This window comes from Papilio machaon, chromosome Z, assembly GCF_912999745.1.
Source record: "Papilio machaon chromosome Z, ilPapMach1.1, whole genome shotgun sequence".
NCBI lineage: Eukaryota > Metazoa > Arthropoda > Insecta > Lepidoptera > Papilionidae > Papilio > Papilio machaon.
In genome coordinates, this window is record NC_060016.1 from 8,078,818 (window position 1) to 8,102,170 (window position 23,353).

Here is a 23,353-nt window from a genome sequence, read left to right on the forward strand (position 1 = left end):
CATACGTTCGAGAATGAAGTCGTCCTGAGAATATTTTCCACCGCGGACTTTCACCCTCGGTTATAGATGCATAAACATAATTAAACTCGGGACTGCGCACAATTTGTATTTCATTATCCACGTGACTTAAGACAATAAAAGTGACGGGTATCTCCCAAACATTCCTTTGGATGAACAAATAGTTTCGTTTGTTTTCTGATCGTTTTATCTGCTACAGTTCTAAATTAATAAAAAAGACTTCTCTAAGAAAATCATTTATAAATTTTACTATCTAATTTTTTTTTTTCAATTAATACAATTTTGTTTTTATCCAAGCAATAAATTACCTGCAATGGTATTTCTATTTTGTAATCTTATAAATTAGAAAATCATTACATTAATTACAATACAAACTAAAAACAAAATATATAGTAAACTGTAATGTAAGGGTACTATTAAATATTTTAACAATTAGAGAATACATCATATATTTTCATCTTATATTTTGCCGACAAAGAACACTGCTATGGTTTCTAGTTAGAATAATTACAACTACGAGTCGTCAACACATTCAAAGAGCAACGATTACAAATAGCTTCTAAAGCGGTGTACCGTCATTTCAAAACAAGGCCACCATGCTGCGCTGCGAACACTAGAAACATGTATGGCTTTCTATCTTTGCATCGGTGATATGGTTAACGAACTATACACGTATTTATACTGTTTTAAATTTATTTAATGTGGACAAAATTTTTGTGAAAAATCTAAATGGCTGTTTCCCGTTGGACAAATCGGCCTACCGAATTATCCCAAAATAATTCCCATTCGGCCGATTAAAACCGATCAACTACGGGAAACACATATCAAAATGTATTTCTTTCATACCGTTACTGTCCTTGACTTATTTTATAGTTATTTTGTCCATGTCTTTTTTATTTCATTATTGCAAACTGCAAAAAATATCTCTAAACAAATATGGTGAAATGACGTTATATAGGGACAGTCTCATTATTACATTAACAAAAAAATGTAATAAGAGAAATGCTGAATAATAAACTTCAATGCAGCAAATGGAATAACAAACAGTACATACATAAACAAATTTACTTCGGTCATTGACTTGGCAGAGTCCTTAGTTATTGCCTTTGCGTCACTTATTATCACTGATCGTGATCGAATAATGAGTCGCAAACAGTTAATGAAAAGGGCTTATAATAGTACATAATATACTTAACTAGTTATCATACTTATTAATAAATGCGTTTTACTTTGTTTCCTAAGAATTTTAAAAAAATCATACATAACGTACAGCTGTGGTGTATTTTAAGCTGTGATCCTATTTATGTATATTAGGGTAGAATTTCAATTCATTGAACCTGTTGAACTATTTCTGAATTAATACACACTGCTGATAAATACCAAAGAATATGAATAAACAACTTACTTGATATCGTCGATTTTAGGATACGTGCATATCCTAAGAGTTTTTGTATTAGAACCAACAGCATACAATTTGCCATTTGGATGGAATTCTGCGCAACGCACGGCTTGCAAGTCTTCGAGTACAGTGACTGGTTTGAATGTAGGCCTGGATCCGTTGACATCTGCTCCCAGTCCAACACTTGCAGCGCCAGACGGCGAAATCGGTGCATTCTGATGACCTCCATTCCGGGTGGTTGTCTACAAAAAAATCTTACATAAATACTGCGTTCATAACGTTATCATAGTAAGATTTTAATCCTAAAGTTAGCCATTGATTCAATAACTGCGGTTCTAACAATTTGGACTACGTTATTATAGGAACCTATCATTAATTCAATAAATCAGGCATATTATATTCCATGCAATATATCTTTTAAATCCGTCTTTTTAAAAAAAAACATGAATCGAGATTATTATTAGGATTCGACATACATAATTATAAAACAATGTTTTCTTTTGATTTGTCATACATCAATTAAATGCAGACAATTTAGACGCACTGTATCCGTATTGAAGTACAATAAAATATTACTTTAATTACCTATCGATTGCAATTAGTTTCGAATTTTCGGCATTGGCCTAGTTTATTTTAATATCAGTAAAATGAGTGCGTGATTTAAATGTGCACGAAAAGTAATTGCAAAATGTTTACATCCGGCTAATGACAGCGTGTTTGCCTTGAAGAGGCATCCACAGCTTAGCCGGTTTGCGAGGTGGCCGAGTCACTTAGCCTGAATCTCTTTAAAAGTTACTGTGCTCAAGGGCTACCGCCATAAAGAGTATCGGTCTTTTTAACAGCAGGTGAAGCATCTTTAAGTGCTACACTCAGGGTCATTAATTGTTTCTCGGGCCCAACCTTAGTGCAGATTTACCTAACCATTGAAAGTGTGTGTTGCAGTATAAGTAATAGATTTTTGTATTTTTACGAGGCTTAAAAATCATGGTGACAAAATTACTAAACAGTTAAATGTACGTTCAACGCGAGTCGATCACATTTAATAATTAATAAATTATATCTTATAGAGTCTAGGTACTAAAATCATGTCGGTAGTCGGCATAGTGTCGTAATCATTTCAAAGGAATAACCACTTCGGTGCATGCACGACGTAATAATAAACGATGTGCATAATGAAAGTGTTCTGACTTTGGATTCGAATCGTGACCATTCGGTAGTAGGGTAATGATTCATGTTTAAAGCATGACGCATCGAGGTGAACAGTCGCAGAGCATATGGCGCAAGCTTTTACACTATATACAGAAAAAAAATTAAAGGCTATAATTCATGGCAACACGTTCAAATTTAATTGTTTATATACATATATAAACATTGCTATTGAAGATGTTATTAACTAGAAATTAATTTGATTATTTACACCTTTGACAATGTTTATGAATTTGACATTGCAACGCATACAGAGTTGCATATATTCATTCATATGTACAATATTTAAAAAGTTGGTAACTTGAATAAAAAGCGATGACATTAGCAGAAGTTAAATGAATTAATGATTGGAGTTATAAAACGACATATTCGTTCGAGATGATTAAATAATAAATATTTAGATACCATTATCATTTGCGTCGAATTTACAACAAACGTGTTTGCTTAAAAGGTATTATAAAAAACAGCTAAAGTCATAATCTAAAAAAATATGACATCATCGATATCGAAATCCCTTTTCTTATAAGGAAAGGTTGTGAAGGGGAAGTGGATTTGCGGAGAAGGGAATGCATAGGATTGGGAAATGTTCTCTTTCTCTGCGTCCCCTCCTCCGTCGATTAGTTTCAGGCAACGCATCTGAAATTGCAGATGTCTGTGGGCAGTGGTCGCTTTCCTGCTTCGAATTCAGGTGGCCGTTCGCTCGTTTGCCACCTTGATATTTAAAATAAAAATAAAAAAACATTCCGTATTCAGCAATTCGTTTATGACGCGAAAGCGTACGGCGTTGATTATGTAATTTGTCAATAGAGAGGGGCTGCGAGATTTTCTACGTCTACGCTAGATAACGGTTTATTATGAATTGCGTGATCGTGAAAATCAAATTTTGTCACCTTCGATTCCGGTAAAAAGTAAAAATAGTTAGAGCAGTATTGGTTACGCAACAAGAATCTACTCCTACGAGGTACTCTATCATGATTGCATGAATTAGAATTATTTGCATTATCATTACTAATATTTCTGTTAACTCAAAAACCGGCAATTATCCATTGCGTTTTTAATTCAAGAGGAGACCTAATGATACAAGCGAAGGCCTATGTAACCTAAATGTCGGAATATTAGTAATAGGTTCCAACCAGGGAAATTTTATATATATGGTGAGGTTATTTGGAAAATACCTTTCATGCATTAGCGCGGTTATCGAAGTATATTACAATAATGTTAGTTCAATGATTGATAGCTAGTCATTACGGAGGTATATGTTATATGTATGTTCCAGCAAAAACATAATGTCGCAACATAATCACATCTATAATATGCATCATAATTAAAGAATGTATTTGACATTGTTGTCAAAGTCACGTAACTTTCCATCAGTAAATATGCACAGTGTATTATAAATTATAATCCTGAGACAACTAGAAATCTACTAAAAAAAATCTCACGTAACATTTTACATAACGTGTAGTCGACTTTTTTAAAAACAAATGAAATTCAAAGTGGTCAATAGAACTAGTTTACGACTGCATACCTCCCACTTGTTATGACCGATAGAAAAGTTCGTTGCCTTGCCTCAATATCATGACCGAAGAGTACCAAGATTGGAACCATCAACAGGTTTTTAAATAACTCTCAAGGTTATCCATAATAGTTTTATGTTATTATTAATAATGTGTTATACCTACAAAATTATTAGACGATATACATTCACTGATTTATAAACGATTCTAGTAGATTTAATCATGATGTGTCAACATTAAAATAGTAATATGTAAAGTATCTCGAATATTTTAAAATCGTGATACTACTTTATAAATATTGCATCAGTAACTCAAAAATCAAATGGAAACTGCAATTTAAATCTTACTAATATTATAAATACGAATGTTTGGATGGATGGTTAGATGTTTGAAGGTATCTCCAGAACGGCTCAACGGATGTCGATGTAATTTGGCATAGATGAAGATAACAGTCTGGAAGAACACATAGGCTACTTATGTTTATTTTTTAATACCGCGCGGATGGAGTCGCGGGCGACAGCTAGTACTACATAAAGTTCAAATAAAACTTGCAATCGCATTGCGACAACCGACTCAACGCGATTTAGCAATAGAAATTGTATATTTTAATGCCATCTCATTGCAACTTAACACCACAGACTAATGGTATAATAGAGCCGTCACACCTATTACAGTGCGATAAATGATTCTTAACTATATAATTATTTTGAAACATAATTCACGTTCGTTATCACGTTTTATTATTAGAATTCTTTGATTGTTTAATATGAAAAAGACATACAGTTGAAAAGTGGATATGTAGGATTGATATGATAGCTACTATTTCAAATTAATGTCAAAGATTCACGTAATTTTTTTTTTTAATGTGTCCTTTAGCTTAGGAAAAGGGGTTACACGCTGTGTTTATTTGTTATTATTTTTATAATATATGAAAATCCAAAGTATGTATATCTAAAATTATATGACTTTCTCCACGAGGAAAAGAACAAATGAAACTTTGCAAATCTAAGCTAAAGCATTCAGATTAGTAACGGAAACGGAGAACTGTGCCATTCTGTACCTACTTATACCAAACAAAGGCACGATTGAGAAATTGCTTTACGCTTTCATTATTACACAAGTAAAACTATAGTCGAAATCATTATAATAATCAAGTGTAGCGGTTACATAACATCGGACGGGAATCCAATAGATTCGAAATTACGCTATTAACGATTACTAAGCTAACAATTTAGAAATCTATAGTACGTCTTCTTTTGTCGTATTTTTCGTTTTTAGTATTTAACACTAAGTTTAATAATACTTTTTAATTTCACTTTGGTATTTAATATTATTTATTAAAACGATGTGATATTGGCATAACAATGCAATTTATAGATCTATAAGTTATTTTTATAGCTTTATTAATTAAATCAACCATCAAAATAAAGCTTTCTAAGTTCAAAAGATCTTATTTTTATTACTGAATAATCAACTATATTATAATTACTATTCAGTTTCTAATTGTAAGAATTACATAAAAACTTTATAAATAATTAATTCAACCCAGGTTTCTAATCATCATACCAATTAAATTGTTGGAATATTAAAAAGTAGGGTTTAAAAATGCATAAATAAATATTAGTGGTGACGCAATAGTCAATTTAAAATGTTAACTTATGACCTTATTTGAAGTTGTAACTAATTATTAAGGTGGAATAGAATGCGATTAAAAAAAAAATCGCTTTCATAGTCAATTGTTTCAAAGTAAATTTTTTCTCCTATTGCATTTTCTAAAATCTACTTCTAAAGATTTTTATTTATTTTGAGGAGTATTTTTGCAATGATACGATACTTTAACCAATCTTTAACAAGAATAATTTAATACTGTACATAAATAAACTCTAGAAAGTACGAGAACAAGTAAATTAAAATATTTACAACTCTTTGAAAGTTTTATTATGATAGATTTAAATTAAATATCGCGAAGAACAATGCCCGGTTTTTAGTTCGAAAGTTGTTTTCGATTTATATTAGTTTTACAATAATATTAAAACTTCAATGACTATACATAGTATATTATTTAAAAATGTTTAACATGAGAAGATAGTTTTCATTCCAACTTTATTTTGTTAGGCTTTTTCAACTGTTAATGGAGAACAAAGCAGCTTTGTCCATGTTCACTGTTACGTTGTGACGTTACAAAACATAGAAACAATTTCAAAACTGTACATTTGTGAAACGATCACAATAGACTTCTCGTTCGCATTGCAAGATCAACCGGCATACAGGGGCAAAAACATTGGATGGATCACCTGGAAACCTAATAAGTATTACAACTAATATAGCGCAAGCTACATATATGTAGATGATACATTTGTGGTAGGCACATGGTATTACAATAAAAAAACAAGTATCGAACATCCGTTACAGCGCATGCGCAGGACGGCGCGCTGCGGTTCAACGGAGCTGAACGTGACTGACGCAGCTTCACAGCTACTCGCTCACTCACATGCCGATTGATCAAAATTTTCGCCTTGCCTTTAATAGGAGCACTTCGCTAAACCTTAATAAGGTAATAATGCAAAATATACTATTATAAAGTGCGCATATACACATACTGAACTTGACATAGAATGTAAATATAAAATGGCGAATTAATGCCAAGAGAGTTCATGTTGTGATACAGTTTACGGTGTATTTTTCTTCCACAACTATAATAGAAAGTAGAGTACCTGCAAAGCGGAAATCCGTTTCGGTGGAGGCACTTGTGGTGATTTATCTACCAGGTTTTCCATTGAATGTCTCGTAAGAAATCCTTGCTTTTGAAATGTTGTGTTCACTTTGTATGGGGAACGATTGAACTTGGTGGCGGGTGCAACGATACGGTTTCCATTTTCGTCATCGTCTTCCCACTCGGTGACAATCTCCGTGCGGACATCCTCCAAGGAACGTGACCGACTACACGGACATGCGGCGGGCGACGCCGGGTTCGGGTGACGGAGCTGCCGAGGCCTATCTCTATTAATATATGAATCGGCATAAGAGCCCGGCGTAGGCGCACCGGCAGATCGGTAACTCGGCGACAGGAAATAATAATCGCGTGACTTATTGCTATAAGCGCTAACACCAGAGAAATCTGAATAAGTAGAACCCTTCGATGAAGATGTTTTATAATTCCTCACATCGATGGGATCCGGAGGGCGAAAGTAAAAGTTAGGTTGCGCTTGGCGGGAAAGCGGCGGCCATGGCCTAAACGGCGGATCTGCGTAATGTGCAGGTTTCGACTTCATATTCGCGATGGTGCATCCGAGAGCGGCGGAATCGGTTCCGTGCGGATGTTGCCGAGGGAGCTGCGCTACTGTTGGCGCGACCGACAAGCGGCGTGCGCTGGCCCACCACCGGCCGACCGCTCTCGACGCAAACGTTAGACAGAGATGAGAACATAGAGAAAGGCGCACACGCGTTCCGCTCAATCCGTTGAATGCGAATATAAGTGAAAGGGGTGGCCCGCTCGGTCAACACGCTCATACAGCGCTCTTAAGCGGCGTAAGAGCAAATCACGCCATATCAATGGTCTGTATTCACAACCCATGTAAGGCATCCGAGGCATTATAAGAGTTATAATAATTAATTCACCTCTTTTGTAAGGATTTTTGTCAACTTAATGACATACGGACTTCACGTGAAAGAGAATCGCGACGATTTAATTAAAATGTCACAGGATGGAAACTTCTACTTTACATAATGCACTTGGCCTGCGGTTATATCAAGAGCGTGAATGATAATTAAGGCAGTTCAGTAGTGCGCTTACCTCGATTCAAATCGTGGATTATCGATAAAACGTAAAATTTGTTACGCCACCGTACAACTTTCGCTTCTTACTTGCGTTCAGGCAGTTAGTTAATAGCGTAGTTTAATACGAGTGTCATAACAAACGTAATGTTAAATCAGCATAGTATATTTTGCAAGCAAATGCGACCACACATACGAGTGCAAACTCTATCAACTAATGCGCAGTAATAAATACATGCGCGCCCACGTGTCCCAAGCAATATGCTGGAAAATTCAAATATTTAATTAGTTACCTTATAAGTGACGAAAGAACTCAAGGCTGCACCATATACAGATCATGTAATAAACAAGTTTATTCAGGAGTCATCATAATCGCGTAAGCATCCCACGCCATAAAAATGAGTACATTATTAAGATTGTAAATAGCCATGACCGAGACACGTCGGTTTCTGTTCTCGAAACTTACTAGGACGAGATCTCGTGTAAATCAAAAATTAAATTCTTCTATGATTCCAGAACCAGATGTGGAATTTCCTTTTTTGATATCTTTATGTCAGTAGATATAAAAAAGCTCAAAAATTGTATTTGATTTTGAATAAAATAATTTTAAAACATATTCGCATATGAGGCAAAGCAGCAGACCTGTGAAAGGTATGACAATTCAAGTACAACAAGCAATACTTAAACTATATCGCTACATAACACACAGCAGGGATTTTTTGTCAAACACAACGTGACTCCATACACGCATGAGTCATGCAACTGAGATTCTTCATGTTACAAATGTAAACAATGACAGCATAATCAAAAAAAAAAGATATAAGATTGTCGAGACCCGACAAACAGTTTACTTTGATTACAGTCAATTGGAAGTTATTGGATGATTGAAATAGTCAGACGGAATGATCCGGAATGCCGATATTAGGTTGCACCGACAAATTGATGTTCATCACGGCGTTTGCGAAGTCGTACCGAATGTGTTGCAATATGTCGGTAGGTATTGTTTTGATCGTTTGTATTGCAATACGAAAAACAATTCCAAATTGCACCCTAACTGTAAAATTCTACTGCCGTGACACTTATATGTCCTGCTCAATAGTACCTATTCATAATGTTGTTGCATATTTTTTTAAATGTTTGTAAACAAATGAATAAGAAAATTCTTCCAAATTTCTTCCTCCCGATATCAAAACATTATTAAACCTTAAAATAATTAATTGAAATAATTTTTGAGCCTTGCACGAACATTTGCGAACAACTATTCGTAACGTCATCGACAAAAATTTCGTGCAAGGAGTTGCAAAGAGTTTAAAAATATTCTTCGAAGGACACGGTCTAACAACATTTCGCTTGAAATATTATAACATCTACGATAAAAATTTGAGCAAAATACTGAGAAAATGCGAAAGTTCAAGGACTATAGAGCCGAATGAAACATATAAAGTTTTAAATGATAAAAAAGCTCACTATACCGATGCAGATAAATACATAAAATGATATGACAATAGGAAAAAATTTGAATTCTCCGGCAAAGTACTTTTTCTATAAAAGCTTTAAAGACCAGTTTTTAAGTTCGAAAGTGAACTCTTGTAGGGTAGGTAAAGTAAATTACCGTAGCATTAAATTCTTTAGGCTGAATGCGCCTAATTATTTTCATTAATTTATTGATAAAACCTTTAACTATCTTAAGTATATAGGAAGAAAAACAATTGAAATCAAAGCTATCTATTACCCAGGAAACGTAAGAATGCATTTTCTACCTAAGTTACTAATCCTATTTAAATTATTCGTTAGTCGGATAACACGAAATACCTTTATTATTATGTATCTTATTCTTTTGAAAATTTATACAAAGGATGTCAGTTATTTCTATCAGTCATCAGGCTAAATCTGGAAAGATGATCAAGTAATTTTTAACTCAAGAATACATTTATTTAACGTAGGGTTAAAATCCTAAAGGATAATTTAGCAGTGACAAATTTCAAAGGCATATAATAAAAAGAACTGCAGCAATATTAAGAAAGTCATCAAAAAACATTAAAAATTTATGTTCATGAAACTGTTCATAAAAAAATTATCCACGTTTCTCAAACTAATCGTTTTTTTGCACGAGTAAAGACGTGTTATATAACACGTAGTAAACACTATGTACAGAATAGACAGTTGTTACATGTTATGTCATAGGTATAACTAGTGCCCAAGGTTGACAGCGGATAACGTAATTATAATCGACGTGAAATACTTACCGGTATTGACTTGTGACTACCGATACATAATCTATGGTAAACTAACAATCTCAATAGCTCATAATACAATAGCCATATGAGAATCGAATAATAAGAGTCGACCTTAAGTCTGAAGAAGAATTTAATAACTTTTTTATTTCTATCTCCTATATGCAATTATCAATTCTTTGGTGGTTGGGTTTTGGGTTTTCGCTTACTAACAATAATGTACTTGAAAGAAAATTATAAAAGAAGTCCACGATATAGTAGCTTAGAAATGTTTACATTTAAAAGGTGCATTATAAGAACTATTATTAATATTTAAGTTTTAATTAACCATTTCTTTTTGCCAAGGCTATGTCATTAATGATGTTGATATTTTTTCTTGTACAATTAATCCGAATCGTATGTAAAACAGGACGTCAGAGAATAATATTTTAAATACCAATTACATTTATACGATTATTTTTGTTTACATAAAAACAATAAACAACAATAATCACAATGATATTGATTCGTTAGTGAATAACAATCAAACAATTAACTGTTTTAGTCAGTATTGAAAATATGTATTACTAATACGAATACAATAGTTCTTGTATACTTAAATAAATTTATTTTCGGATCAATATAATTTATATCGTACAGTACAATACTGAATAGAGGAATCAGTAACCGCTTATCCAGTGATGAATATAAAAATTGACTAGTGTTTGGACATAACCCAAAAAAAAATGATTGAATAAACATAAAAGTCGGCTTTTCATTTATTAAGTTTGACATGTGTGTACAATAATATTGTACTAAAGAACCAACTAGGATCATATTTAAGGTAAAATATTGACAACGAGCCGTAAAATAATAACAACACAACAACTGTTAAATCAAGGGACATTACGTAACGACTCTTGCAGAAAAAAATGTAAAATTAAATCATTAACACTGAGGAGAAGATTACTCGTCTAATCAATTGTATGGAAAGTAAGCATTTGCGTACATGTAGATAGTTATTTTAACATTGTATTAAGGTTTTAACATTTTACTAGCGTACAAATCTAGAAGGAAACTGATAAACATAAGTCAATGAAATACGGTAAACACATAAGAAGCTATGTAAATACCGACTCTATAATCTAGGCTAGACATTCCATTGTAATGTATGCACTAGTGACAGAATCAAGATCAAACATCACGGCTATTCTAAAAATTATACAGCCAGTATCTACTTCGAACTAAATAAAAGGTTATTTTATAATTAACTAGCTGAGCCCGTGGCTTTGTCCGCGTGGAATTAAAAAAAATGGATTAGCCTATGCGTTTTTCTAAAGTGTATTAAATCACAATTCCAAATTTCATCCAAATCCGTTAAGCCGTTCTGGAGTTTCATGGCAACAAATCTAAGTATCTAATATTTAGCATTTATGCCACATGAGTAAAGGTTTTGGTGTGGTGATAGTACTGTTTCCTCTTCGTATACAAAAAGGTCTACAATGTTCTCAATACAGGCCGTGAGACAAAATGTAAATATTGACATGATTTAGTCGTGACGGGGCGATAGTCGTCGGTGGCGTGGCCATTTAAGGCGGCCCAGGTCGAACATGCAGGCAAACGCTGTCCGCCACGGGCCTTGTAAAGTTGACAAGTATTCCAAGATCTTATCGAATTTCTATTTACATTTAATGCCATATAGTATCGACTATCGTGGAAAATGACTCCCACGTTTATGATCTATAATATAAAATGGTCATTTGCCTGAGTCTTTTGGAATCATATCTAAAGACTGTATATTATTATAGTTCAGTTCTGAGAAAGTTTAAATTTATGCGTCCTGACTATAAAGTATGTCAAATAATACCTAATAAACTTGGACTTCACGTATCCAATTTGATATTTATTGTAGAATACTCGTAAAATAAATAAGCAAAAAGTATAAAGAATCATTTAAAATATATTTAACAATGGCTGGTTCCCATTAAAAGTAACAACGGCAACGACTTTCGCAATACGTTTTTCTTTAATTCAGTTACGCAGGAATTGTGTTCGCTCGTAATGATATAAAACTAGTATCGCGTGTTAACGTTGTATAAACCCTGCAACATGCAATAACTAGATTGATACGTAAGTTATATTAAATGTAACGCTTCACGCTCATTAAACTTATAACGGCAAGATGTAGAAATTGGCTATCAGAGCGAACATTAATTAAAACTAATCACATATTTCTATACAAGAATATTGTTATACTAAAATAATTGAATATATGTTTGCTCTTATATGACCTATTTAATTAATAACGTCGATTTCGTATCACTCACATATTTAATAATGAAAGACACAACAACGATAAAACACAAGATGAAGTCATTCGCATGTTTAATTGGGAAATAATTGCTCTTTTAACCTTAATAATAATAATGTATACGCACATCCCTATTAAGTATTATGCGACAAATTTAATATAAATATATTTTTGTTTAAATATTTGATTACCTTTTTTAGTCCGGTCGGAAACTTTTCATCGTGAGCTAATGAAGCTATTGAGCTGTGCCGGTCCGTGTCCCATGTTATATGCCAGTTATCTAGCGAGTCTGAAGAAGATTTCTTTGTTTCGATAGAGCTTTTTCTTGATAAGGAATTAGTTGAACCGACGTAGTCTCGCTTCATATCCCTAACACTGGCACTGGTTACAGAATCCCTGCGGTTATAGTTCACTACATTGCAACGGGAGAGATTAGGAAAAGACCCCATTGAGTGACGTTTGCTCGAGAATCTTTGGGTAGGGCTGGGAGTGTCCCGACGAGGTGGCGTTTGAGAAGGGCTGTGTCGATCGCGTCTGAGAATACTCGGAAAGGTTGAGGGATGCTCCAGCTCTCGCGCTGGAGATCGAGAAATACCCAACGAATCACGGCGTCTGTAAAATATATTTTTACAATTGAATTTAAAAATGAATGACATATTTTTCAAATCTTTGACAAAGCTAGCATTTTTTCTATTTAACTAACCTTATTATCAGCCCGTTAGTAGGAGAAATGCATTCCCTATAAAATCCTGGAGTTGACTCCCTACTGTGCAGATAAAGGGATGATCTGTAGGGAGTACTGCACCGGCCGTGTACGTCACAATGTGGATCGTGTTCTATGGTTGAGCTTACGAGGGGAGAATGTCGTCCTTCCCCCTCAAGTGTCAAGCTCCCGAACATTGAGTCTAATTGTCGCATAGCGAGCGCTTTCTTAACAGCCGTCATCTTCCCCGCCTTACTGTGTGCCGATGCGCACAAACAAAAGCAACACTAATTCATAAAATAACCACAATCCGCGTAAACGTAATAATTTAGAATAGAATAATGAAATTGACAAATATGTATGTCTCCTAAGTATGCCGCGACGCGACTGTTCGATACGGTCGGCATTGTGCGCACAGCGCCTACCGATGACTCAGAAATGCTCACGCGCAAAACGAGACTACAATAATCAACATGTCCTACAATTACAGTAAATTTATATATACAGATTATAAGAAGGTAAATAATAAATAAGAAAACCTGAGCGCAAATTAATAATAATAACCAAGGACCTTTTGTATGTGGGCGAAGATCCAACGACATAAAAATATTGACTTGACTTTTATAGCTGCAGCATAATTAAGTGGAAGTTGCCATTACGATAATGACCAAAAATAACTTTTGATAATAGCTAACAAAAACGTCGTATTACTATCAATCCTAAAACCTTTTAATTATTGTCTATTCTGAATAAATTTGACAAACTAAAAATATTGCGCCTGCGCCATTAAACTGAAATGGTATTTAAAAAATGCAGGCACAAAATAAGACAGTCGTGAAATAGGTTGAATAATGGTTATCAGAATTAAACCGAAAACAGTAGCCGATTAATTTTCTTCTCTCATCCATATCTGTAATTAAACCGATTGACTAATGTTTGTAATCGAATTAACGCGGCAACTTTACGGCTTCTTGACGGCTTCGAAGATCCTAACGAATTAAACAAGATTAGATATGGATATATGGGTCGGGTCTTGTCTTGACAAGGACCGTTCACTAGACTCTTAATTAGCTTTTCGTAATAAATGGAACAAGTATATTTAAAAACATCGCATAATTCTGATACATTTAGTACTAGCTGTCGCTTGCGACTCCGTCAGCGTGGATTTAAAAAAAACTTTATAAGTTGCATATGTGTTGCTTCAGACAATTTTCTACACCTATGACAAAGATCCGTTAAGTCGTTCCGGAGATAACCTCCTAACAAACCTCCATAAATCCATCCATCTATTTAAACTTTCGCATTTATAATATTAGTAAGAAGATTGAAAATGTTATACTGTTAAATGTACATCCTAATTACGACAGAGATGAAACAAACTTGAACATAAACCTACTTTCTTGCTTGTTTATTTGACATCACGTACGTGATACGGGTTCATTGTTTGGCAATTGCCGAATACCGCTACAAAGACAAACGATAGCTTGGTATTTTGGTTGGTAAGACCGATGTGTATCATACGTTCCAATTTACTTGTTTGACCATCTCGTAAGTAGACAGTTTTTTATGATTGAATAGGTTTATAAAAATCCAACGCTATTAATAATAATAGAACCGTCATCTGCAAATGTTAAAATGGTGACTCTAACCTATATTTTGATGTAGATTGTTTTTGTACGAGAGTTTGTATTGAAAACCTACAATATATATACAATTTTTTCCTTAAAACTGACGCTATGAATTTCTGCAAAACAAGTTATTGTAAGTATGAGTCCGTTAATTAAAGCGAATAAAGGCGTAGTAATAGTTACATCATCGCTGGACGATTTTATTCAATGACAACACTGTGACAACACAACCAGTTCGACGTCAATAAGTGATAAACCAAAACGACCTTGACGATACAAAAATAAAAGAAAGGTGTAGTACAACAGTTGGACACGGTCGAGGCAGTGGTGAACAACATAGTCTATCGGAGCGGCGACAAAGAATGTGAAAGTTCAATTTGTATGAAAATGAAATTGTTGTAATAACGCATTTCTAAAATGTTAAATCAATATTACTTACGCAATACTTTAGCGAAAACTAAAGAAATCTTATTCGGATATCAAATCAAATTTGCTAGTCTGAACTTTGTAAAGAACGAGCGATTTCAAGATTTTTTCATAAGTTGTATAAGCATTGAAATTAAATTAAGGAATTGGTATGTATGAAATAGAACCATATTAAAGAGAAAGTATTACATAACTGTTTTTTTTTTCTTAGATAAATATCAGCCTACCTCTTAATAGATAGATGATACTGTAGTACAAAGGGCAACGATCAAGTCACATATTCTACAATGCACCAGTTGTAATGTAATAAAATTATGGACATAGTTTATAGGAATTACTTGCCATACAGCTAAAGAGAAAACTAAATATGTCTCATTAGCGCATACATATGTATTATGTTATTGCGTCATGTGGATATAAAAGGAAAAAAAATAGAAATTTAAGACTACAGTAAGATGAATAAACATCAGCCTTATCGGTTATTTATTGAGAAACTTTCACGTTATCGTAATAATAACTATACATAAAATAATTCAACCATTTAAATGACTAACACTGTATACTGACTAATACTGTATAAATAAATAAAAAAATAATTTTTCAACTTTATGACATCTACCGTTTTTTGTTTCATTTAGTTTTTTTGTATTTTCAAATTAGTAGGTAGCGAAAAATTACCAAAATAATTGACAACTGATCGTTATTAGCAATATATTGTAAAAAGTTTAGTTAAACTTTTTACAATATATTGTACGATGGTATAAAGTTTAGTTAAACTTTTTACCATCGTACCATCAAAATTCTGCAATCATGTTCAAGATTCCGCTTACGTAAGATGAAATTAAAAATTATAATGTTATCTAACATTTATTGCATATTTATTATTGTGTTAAATATGCGATAATAATTATCCAATACTGTCTTTACATATGTATAAGTAAGAAACCGGAACAGGAAACGAACAAAACTGATGAATTAAATTTGATTTTCTACAATAGAACTGTATTGTAAAATAAAAATATTAGTAATATTGAGTAAAAAAATCAATGATTTGTCTATAGCTAAACTTTGTTAATGATGTCGATTATTATTTATGTAGTCGCTTGAATTCATGAATCCTACCTTTACATTTGCAATGGTATAATTAAAGTAATATCGAGGTGTCTCAGTATAAATACGAGTGTCTTGATTCATCCATACAATTATAAACAGTACAAACATTAATAGCGGAATTTATGACGTCGCCTTAATAAAGTAGCGATATCTGTACGCCGTTCGACAATGTTTTGTTTCCTAATTTAATGTTTTCACTGTGAAATTGGTATCACTATTTAAATATATGTAAATAGTAAGAAGGACACAATAAATATAAAAACATTTTATTCATTGGAGAACGAAGTAAATGGTGCTGTGGGCGTTTGCGCTAGTCAACCAAAAGCCATATTTATTACAACGCTATAAATAAAAACGTTTTTATGGTGACTGTTGATAAATCAATCTTATATGACAAGACAAAGACAACGTCTATGAAGTTATGGCGTTTTTTCAAACGCCTTAAATAATTGTGTCATGTCTTTATATATGTTTCTTAGTCGCAATTTAATACGAGTATGGTAAATAGTTTTTTTGCGTTAAACATTTGATAAAGTTGAGTTAATATGACTAAATGTTTAAATGCAAAATTGTTAATTTATATATAACAGGAGTCACAAAACAAAAAAAACTTTAACATATTTGATACTTAAAATAATTTTAAATACTTTTAAAGTCACGGCATCTATTGTTTTTTTTTTTTTGTATTTATCGTGTTTACGCTGTTCCAGACATCATCTTATAGCAATAGTTTTTTTTTTAATATTGCGGAATTAAAAGAGCAGGCGTTTGATATTTCAGAATGTACAGCAAATTTTTTAAAGGAACGTTAAATGAATAATGCCTCAGTTACATAATATAGTTAAATTAAAAATGTAAAAACTGGTTCAATAACTTATTAGCTAATTCCATTATGTCGAACTTTTATTATATACAAAGCTGTCAATCGAAGCCCCACAGATACATTTCATTATATACCGATCAAGACATAAACCGGTAATCCTATCAAGACTAATATTATAAAGTGGAAATATTTGTACTTTATACTGTACTTGTATTAAATTTAAAAAGTACTGGATCTAATTAAAAAATTCTTTTTACATTAGAAAACCACATTATCATGGAATACCATAGCTATATTTATTGCTAGTACCTAGTTTTTTTTTAACAGATGAAGTCTTGGGCAAATACTATGTTGACTAATATACTTCTCCACTCAACCAAAAATTGGTATTAAAGTATTGTTATGTTAGAAAGGGTGTAACGAGATTTCTCTCTTACTGCCACACACAGATCCGTTTATTCGTCACTAAGTTGGACCCTTAGCGTTATTTAGTATGTGAATTGTGCAGTAGGGGAATGTAGAAGTAACCATTGAACTATCTTTTTATAAGAGAAGGAGACAAATATGCAGCGGAATCCGATCATCGACGCCCATCCACAACACTGAGGTTGTAATTTAGCAAAGGAAATTTTTAACATAATCAAAGATAATAGAGGCTTTTAAATAGCTTGTAGACAAGTTATAATTGTGTTAATCTTGAATTATTACAAACATTAGTAAGGCATACCTAAAAATTAGTGTTCAAAATATTTTTTTGAATTCCTAATCTTTAAATAACTGAACTGTTGCAAAATGTATTATTACTGTGTTTCGATTGCTGTAAAACTTGTATTGACATATATTGTTGTCTCTATGTTTTCAAAGAGAATGTAAGGGATGACAACATGTAAACAGAAGAATGACTGCAGTCCAAACATTTAACTAATTATTCCGCATACCCGCATAATAGATGTCTATTCGTCTTCCGTAGCACATGTTCTTTATTAACTCGCAGACTCGAGCAGAATTAAAGATAAATTATAGAACGGACACAAGAAAACATTACCAAGTGGAAAAGAACGCGATTTGCTCTCGAAATCTGCGGAAATCGCATAAAATCTAGTACAGAACGATCATGATGTTCGGCCAAGAGCAACGAACCAGGAAACAAGAATAAAATGCCGTTATCTCTAGAATTTTTTTTTTTTTTTTTTTAAAAATAACTTATCACTTACCATCAGTCCTTCCAGATTTTGGGCCAGCTCGCCTTCTTCAAATTTGCTGAAAACAAAATGAATTGTATTTAAATAACTTATTAGGATATTTTTTTTCTAACCTAATGGTATTTTCTAAGTGATATTTTAGAGAAATCAATATAATTTAAAGGACAATTGAACACAATAGAAGTAGCCTGATGACAAGCGAGCTTAACAAGTCACATGCTCACTCTACCATTGTAAGAAAACCGAAACTAAATCATTATTCTCATATATGTAAAGTGCTCAGCCAAGCAGACAATATTGTTGTTGATTTTACCATCGTTTCGTATTGTTAAGTGAACAAAATGGATTATGATTAGAAAGCACTATCTTTATATATTACTAGTTATTGTCCGCGATTTCGTCTGCGTGGATAAACTTAATAAGTAGCCAATGTGTTCTTCCAAACTATGTTCAATATTTTATGTCAAATTTCATCAAGATCCGTTAAGCCGTTCTGAAGATACCTTCATACAAACATCCATCCATCTAAACATTCGCATTTATATTAGTAAGATATATTTAGTACAATTTATGTAACATAGCTAACCAGGCATAGTGATTCATAATCTGGCTTAAAGACCTCACTATCCTCAGTGCTATCCATTTAAACGCTACAAATTTCTAATACTCATTCACTCATTAGTCATTCTGGTAAATAAAGCTTTGGTATGACGCACTAATTACATAAACGTACTGTAACTGTAACATAAAGAACTTCTAAATTAATTTACCTGATAGGATGTTTGCATTCTACGGAGGTTTCTTGGATCATCTGTTGAGGAAGTCTAATGGATTGGGTGAAGCCAGATGCTGCTTCACCTTGTTGCTCCATCCTGAAATAGATACAGAAACATAATGAGCATTATAAAACAAAACGTTGTAATATTAATAATTGATCTTAAATAAATAACTTACGACTTAGGTGCCCGCAATTCCGAAGAGCATAGATTTCGTATGTAGTCGTCACATTCACGCTGCTTTTGAATTTGGTACTCCTTAAGCAATTCACGACGGAAATCTCCTTCCATAGTTGGCACAAGCTTTGGTTCCAGCTCCTGTGGGGCACGTTCTGCTAGAGAGGAACGCTCGGTAGACGCAGCTGTGGTCGATATCGAGGTTGATACAGAGTAATCTTGTCCCCTGTGCTCCGGAGTTGTAGCATTCGATGCACCAATACTGTTTGATTCATTTGTTTTCGTCGATGAAGCAATATCTCCGGTAGGTTTCAATTGCTCCTCAATTGGTTTTAATGTTTCATTTATACCATTGTACATACTGTCGCCATTTTTATTATCAAACAGTCTATCCACAGACGTATTCATTAGCTTGCTTCCTTTTATGCCAGTCAGATGAAAACCAGCAAAGCAAGATGATGAAGGGCCATAATCTATGGCAGATAAAGCCATTAACGCAGTATGTCGAGGCGCACCATCGGGTAGAGGTCGGAGCGATCGCGTCATAGCATCCGCAGCTGACCGAGGTCGCCTAAATGGCATCGCCAAATGTGGGAATGTTCGAGGTTTTATTGGTGTTACAAGCATGTGCTCAGTCCATGATGTGTGTAAGGAGGGACGATCCAATTTTTCAACATCCACATTTAGCATTCTTTGTTCAAACGGTACACTAAATGTTTCAGCTGGGATTGATTGTAGCCATGATAGTAGACTCAAGTCGGATTCATCAAACCCTGAACCATCAAGTAGTTGTGAAAAATTAACTTCATTTGACTGAGCTTCTTTTGAACCTGTGGCTTTAGCTTGACAGTAATTTACACATGATTCGTATAAAATACCTTTGATAAGTAACTGCATTAACCGATCATTTTTAGCACACTTAGCCACAGTGCCAGTAGACTTCTTGTCGCAAGGTAAGAACTGTTCCACCAAAGGATATACTTCTCGGAAGCACTGTACTCTGGCATTACTAGGATTCCATTTCTTAAACTGAGCATGATCTGTTATACTGGGAAGAGTTAGCAGTAAGCAGAGGTTAGAGTATTCTTCCTTTGTAGGTGCAAGCTTCTCTAATTCGCTAAGTACTTTGACCACTTCATCTACAATATTCTCAACATTATTGTAAGCTTTGATTTCAGATCTGATGCAGAGAAGTTCGATATATTTATGCCTGAGTATAGCATAATTAAATTTATCTGCTTCAAAAGCTTTGAGAGCGCTCAATGGTTGGATGAATTCGAGAACATCATCCCATTGTCCGTCCAGGATAAGTTGGCGCAGAAAGAGCACATCGTCGGCGTAATTTCCATTGATAACGCCGGTTTCACGCTCAAGTGACAGTTGCGTGATGTGCAAGTCGCGGTTGTGGAGAAACTCGAGTGCCAGACGAATGACGTCGTCTTCGCGCAAATTTAAGTGTGTTGATGGCATTCTTCAGATGGTTTACCTATAAGAAAGTTAATTTGATTAGATATTGATGTCTTAGATATATTTTTTAACAAAAAAGGAATTTAAATTCAACCTAACATTGTTATATGTGATTTATTAATTAATTAAGGAATGTAACTACAGCCTATCACTATTATAACCTAAACTAGACCTAGAACCACTAGGATATAGGTTAGGATAAATCTAGTTCTAGAAATATTTTATAATATCGATGGGTTCTAAATCATATGCTATGAACCAATATGCTGCCACCGATCTCAACCCAAATCCCACTTCAAGTGACTTGAATCTTGAACCATCAGCTCAGCAATATAATACCTGCCTGGACCCGTATAAGACAGATCTAATACATTTGTAGTATTGGTCATTCCATAATATCACACAATGATGCAGATGGCAAATGCACAGTACGATGTAAAAGATAGCAATTCACCTAATAGTGTTACAGAACAGGGCTAATTGTATTCTTTACATATGATACTGTTAAAAAGTTTGAGACACATGAAGAAAAACCTCAGCAGTAATATTAATGTCATAGCCTGATAGCAATGTTGTTACCAAGCGATGGAGAAAGACTGGTTGCTACAGTAAGTAACCTGTAGCCATCATTGTTGACATATTTATATTACCTCATTAGTAACATAAATAATCATCATGGACACATTAGTTATTGATAATCTAAAAACAACAAAATTGTTACTTTTAAGTTATCAATAATCTTCATAATAATAATAATCATCATTTGATTTAGAACAGAGATTTAGCATTAATTAAGCAATTACTTACAACTCAACCATGCTCAACTCTGATTAAAGTCAATCACAAGTAAAAAAAAACAGTCATACTTAATTAAAAAAAAGAAGTTTAACATATTTACTTTTTTATTTCTTTTATTTTTTTATTTCTCCATAAAGAAAGTCACATTTAATTAACAATATTGTTAGTAAAATTGTAAAAATGTATGGAAGTAAACTAGTTAATGTCGAAAATGGATATCTACCCTTCATTTTTCAGTTTTCTACTAGCTATTTTGGTAATTGAACATTGCTCTCTATGGCCAGGAAAGAATTAGTGTTAGTTTTTTTGTTAGCAATAACATTGACTAGTATTACATGACTCAGAAACTTGTGTATAATCATAAAAGTGCTGTTTTTATAACTAATATAAATTTGTTTCACACAGCTAATTTATATTACCACCCTATTGAATTCAAATTGTATATAAAAATAATTTAGTTGAAAAATAAATTAGATAATCCTGAAAAATATGAATTACTTTAGTGTCACATGATGCTATAATGAAGTGAATAGTAACAATAAATGTGTATAAATCATTTGAAGAAGATAAAGAATACCAATTCAGAATATGTTGCCTTTTAAATGCTTTATATCATTCGGGTGTGACAAGATGACATTATGTTACCTTTATGTTTACAATCCTAAATTACACTATAGTGTTTTCAAACAATTAATGGAATAGTATAAAAATATAAAATAAAAATGTTATACCACATAAAATTATTAAGCATACAAGTAACACCACTTTGAAAACCATGTTGGCTAAGTAATTACTAATTAAAAAAATTGTTAGATATTTGTTTAGCCAAATAGTTCCAAATAAAGGTAGACGTTCGTTGGAATAACTTTCACTGAGAAATGCATATTTAAACGTAATTTATATTCCTGCCAAGGGAAAGTTAAATACCAATGTATATTAAGAGAAAGCATAATTATTATTTTAGCATCTCACCTAAACATATTTCGAGCAAAGTGTAAATTGATAATCTTGTATTTTTGGCGATGGAACGAAATTCATAAATTTCGAATAAAATATCCACGACTTGGCAAAATTTGATGTAAATGATTACACCTACACAAACTTTAAATATCGACCGAGGGAGCCATCGTTCAATTGTAAATAGTTAACAGTTTATCCATTTATAAATACCAATGCAATATTTAAAAAAGTAAAATACAAAAATCTTCAATATATACAGTTACAAAAACAACTATCAATTATTTCAGATAAGTATAACGTATTTCTAAAAATAATTATTGAACGCTCACCTGATGTATGGCTAAGTTCCGTATTTAGCGGTAATGCAATAATAATTTAAAATATATTTATCTACATTTACGACACTATTTTTATGAGAACATTTGAAAGAGAATAAAAAAAAATATTCGACATAATATCGTTGTCGATTGTCGTTGAAGAAAGCTCGCACAGATAAAATAAATATGAGTGAGTGATTTTTTACCGAGTGCTTACAAATTTTAAATTCACGTTATATTATAATAAATAATATTCGTTATAAATCTAGGTTTTGTGACATGAAAAAAAAGTTTTTTATCATCATAATGTCATAAGCATATCTGATGTGTTTTAGCAAAATTTTTATTTACCCACTTATTTTTGTGAAAATTGTATAATTTTTGTAAAAATAATTTTTAATAGTGTAAATTTCTTAAATTCTTTCTCTTGATACTTATTAGGCAGTTTATCATAATCTAGAATTAAGGTTTTTAAAAATTATCTTCTTGCTTCTTAAAAATTCCATCTATCGATGTTACCTCTAA

General features: G+C 32.9%; 1 protein-coding gene across 3 annotated transcripts in view; it reads right to left on the reverse strand.

Moving 5' to 3' along the window:
- LOC106717259 (WD repeat-containing protein 47) overlaps positions 1-22,989 on the reverse strand; it is a 31,589-nt gene extending 8,600 nt beyond the window's left edge. Inside the window, exons 1-5 of one of the 3 annotated variants that reach the window (XM_014511037.2) lie at positions 22,841-22,989; positions 19,288-20,772; positions 19,104-19,205; positions 18,346-18,391; positions 1,424-1,659 (exon numbers count right to left, since the gene is read on the reverse strand). In XM_014511037.2, coding sequence (XP_014366523.2) covers positions 1,424-1,659; positions 18,346-18,391; positions 19,104-19,205; positions 19,288-20,756 — 1,853 coding nt within the window. In that variant the 5' untranslated portion in view covers positions 20,757-20,772; positions 22,841-22,989. Of the gene's footprint in view, positions 1-1,423; positions 1,660-6,854; positions 7,568-12,629; positions 13,051-13,141; positions 13,594-18,345; positions 18,392-19,103; positions 19,206-19,287; positions 20,773-22,840 lie in introns of those variants that run through there. The other 2 variants (XM_014511038.2, XM_014511039.2) reach the window with 2 other exon arrangements.
- Positions 22,990-23,353: the final 364 nt, after the last annotated feature.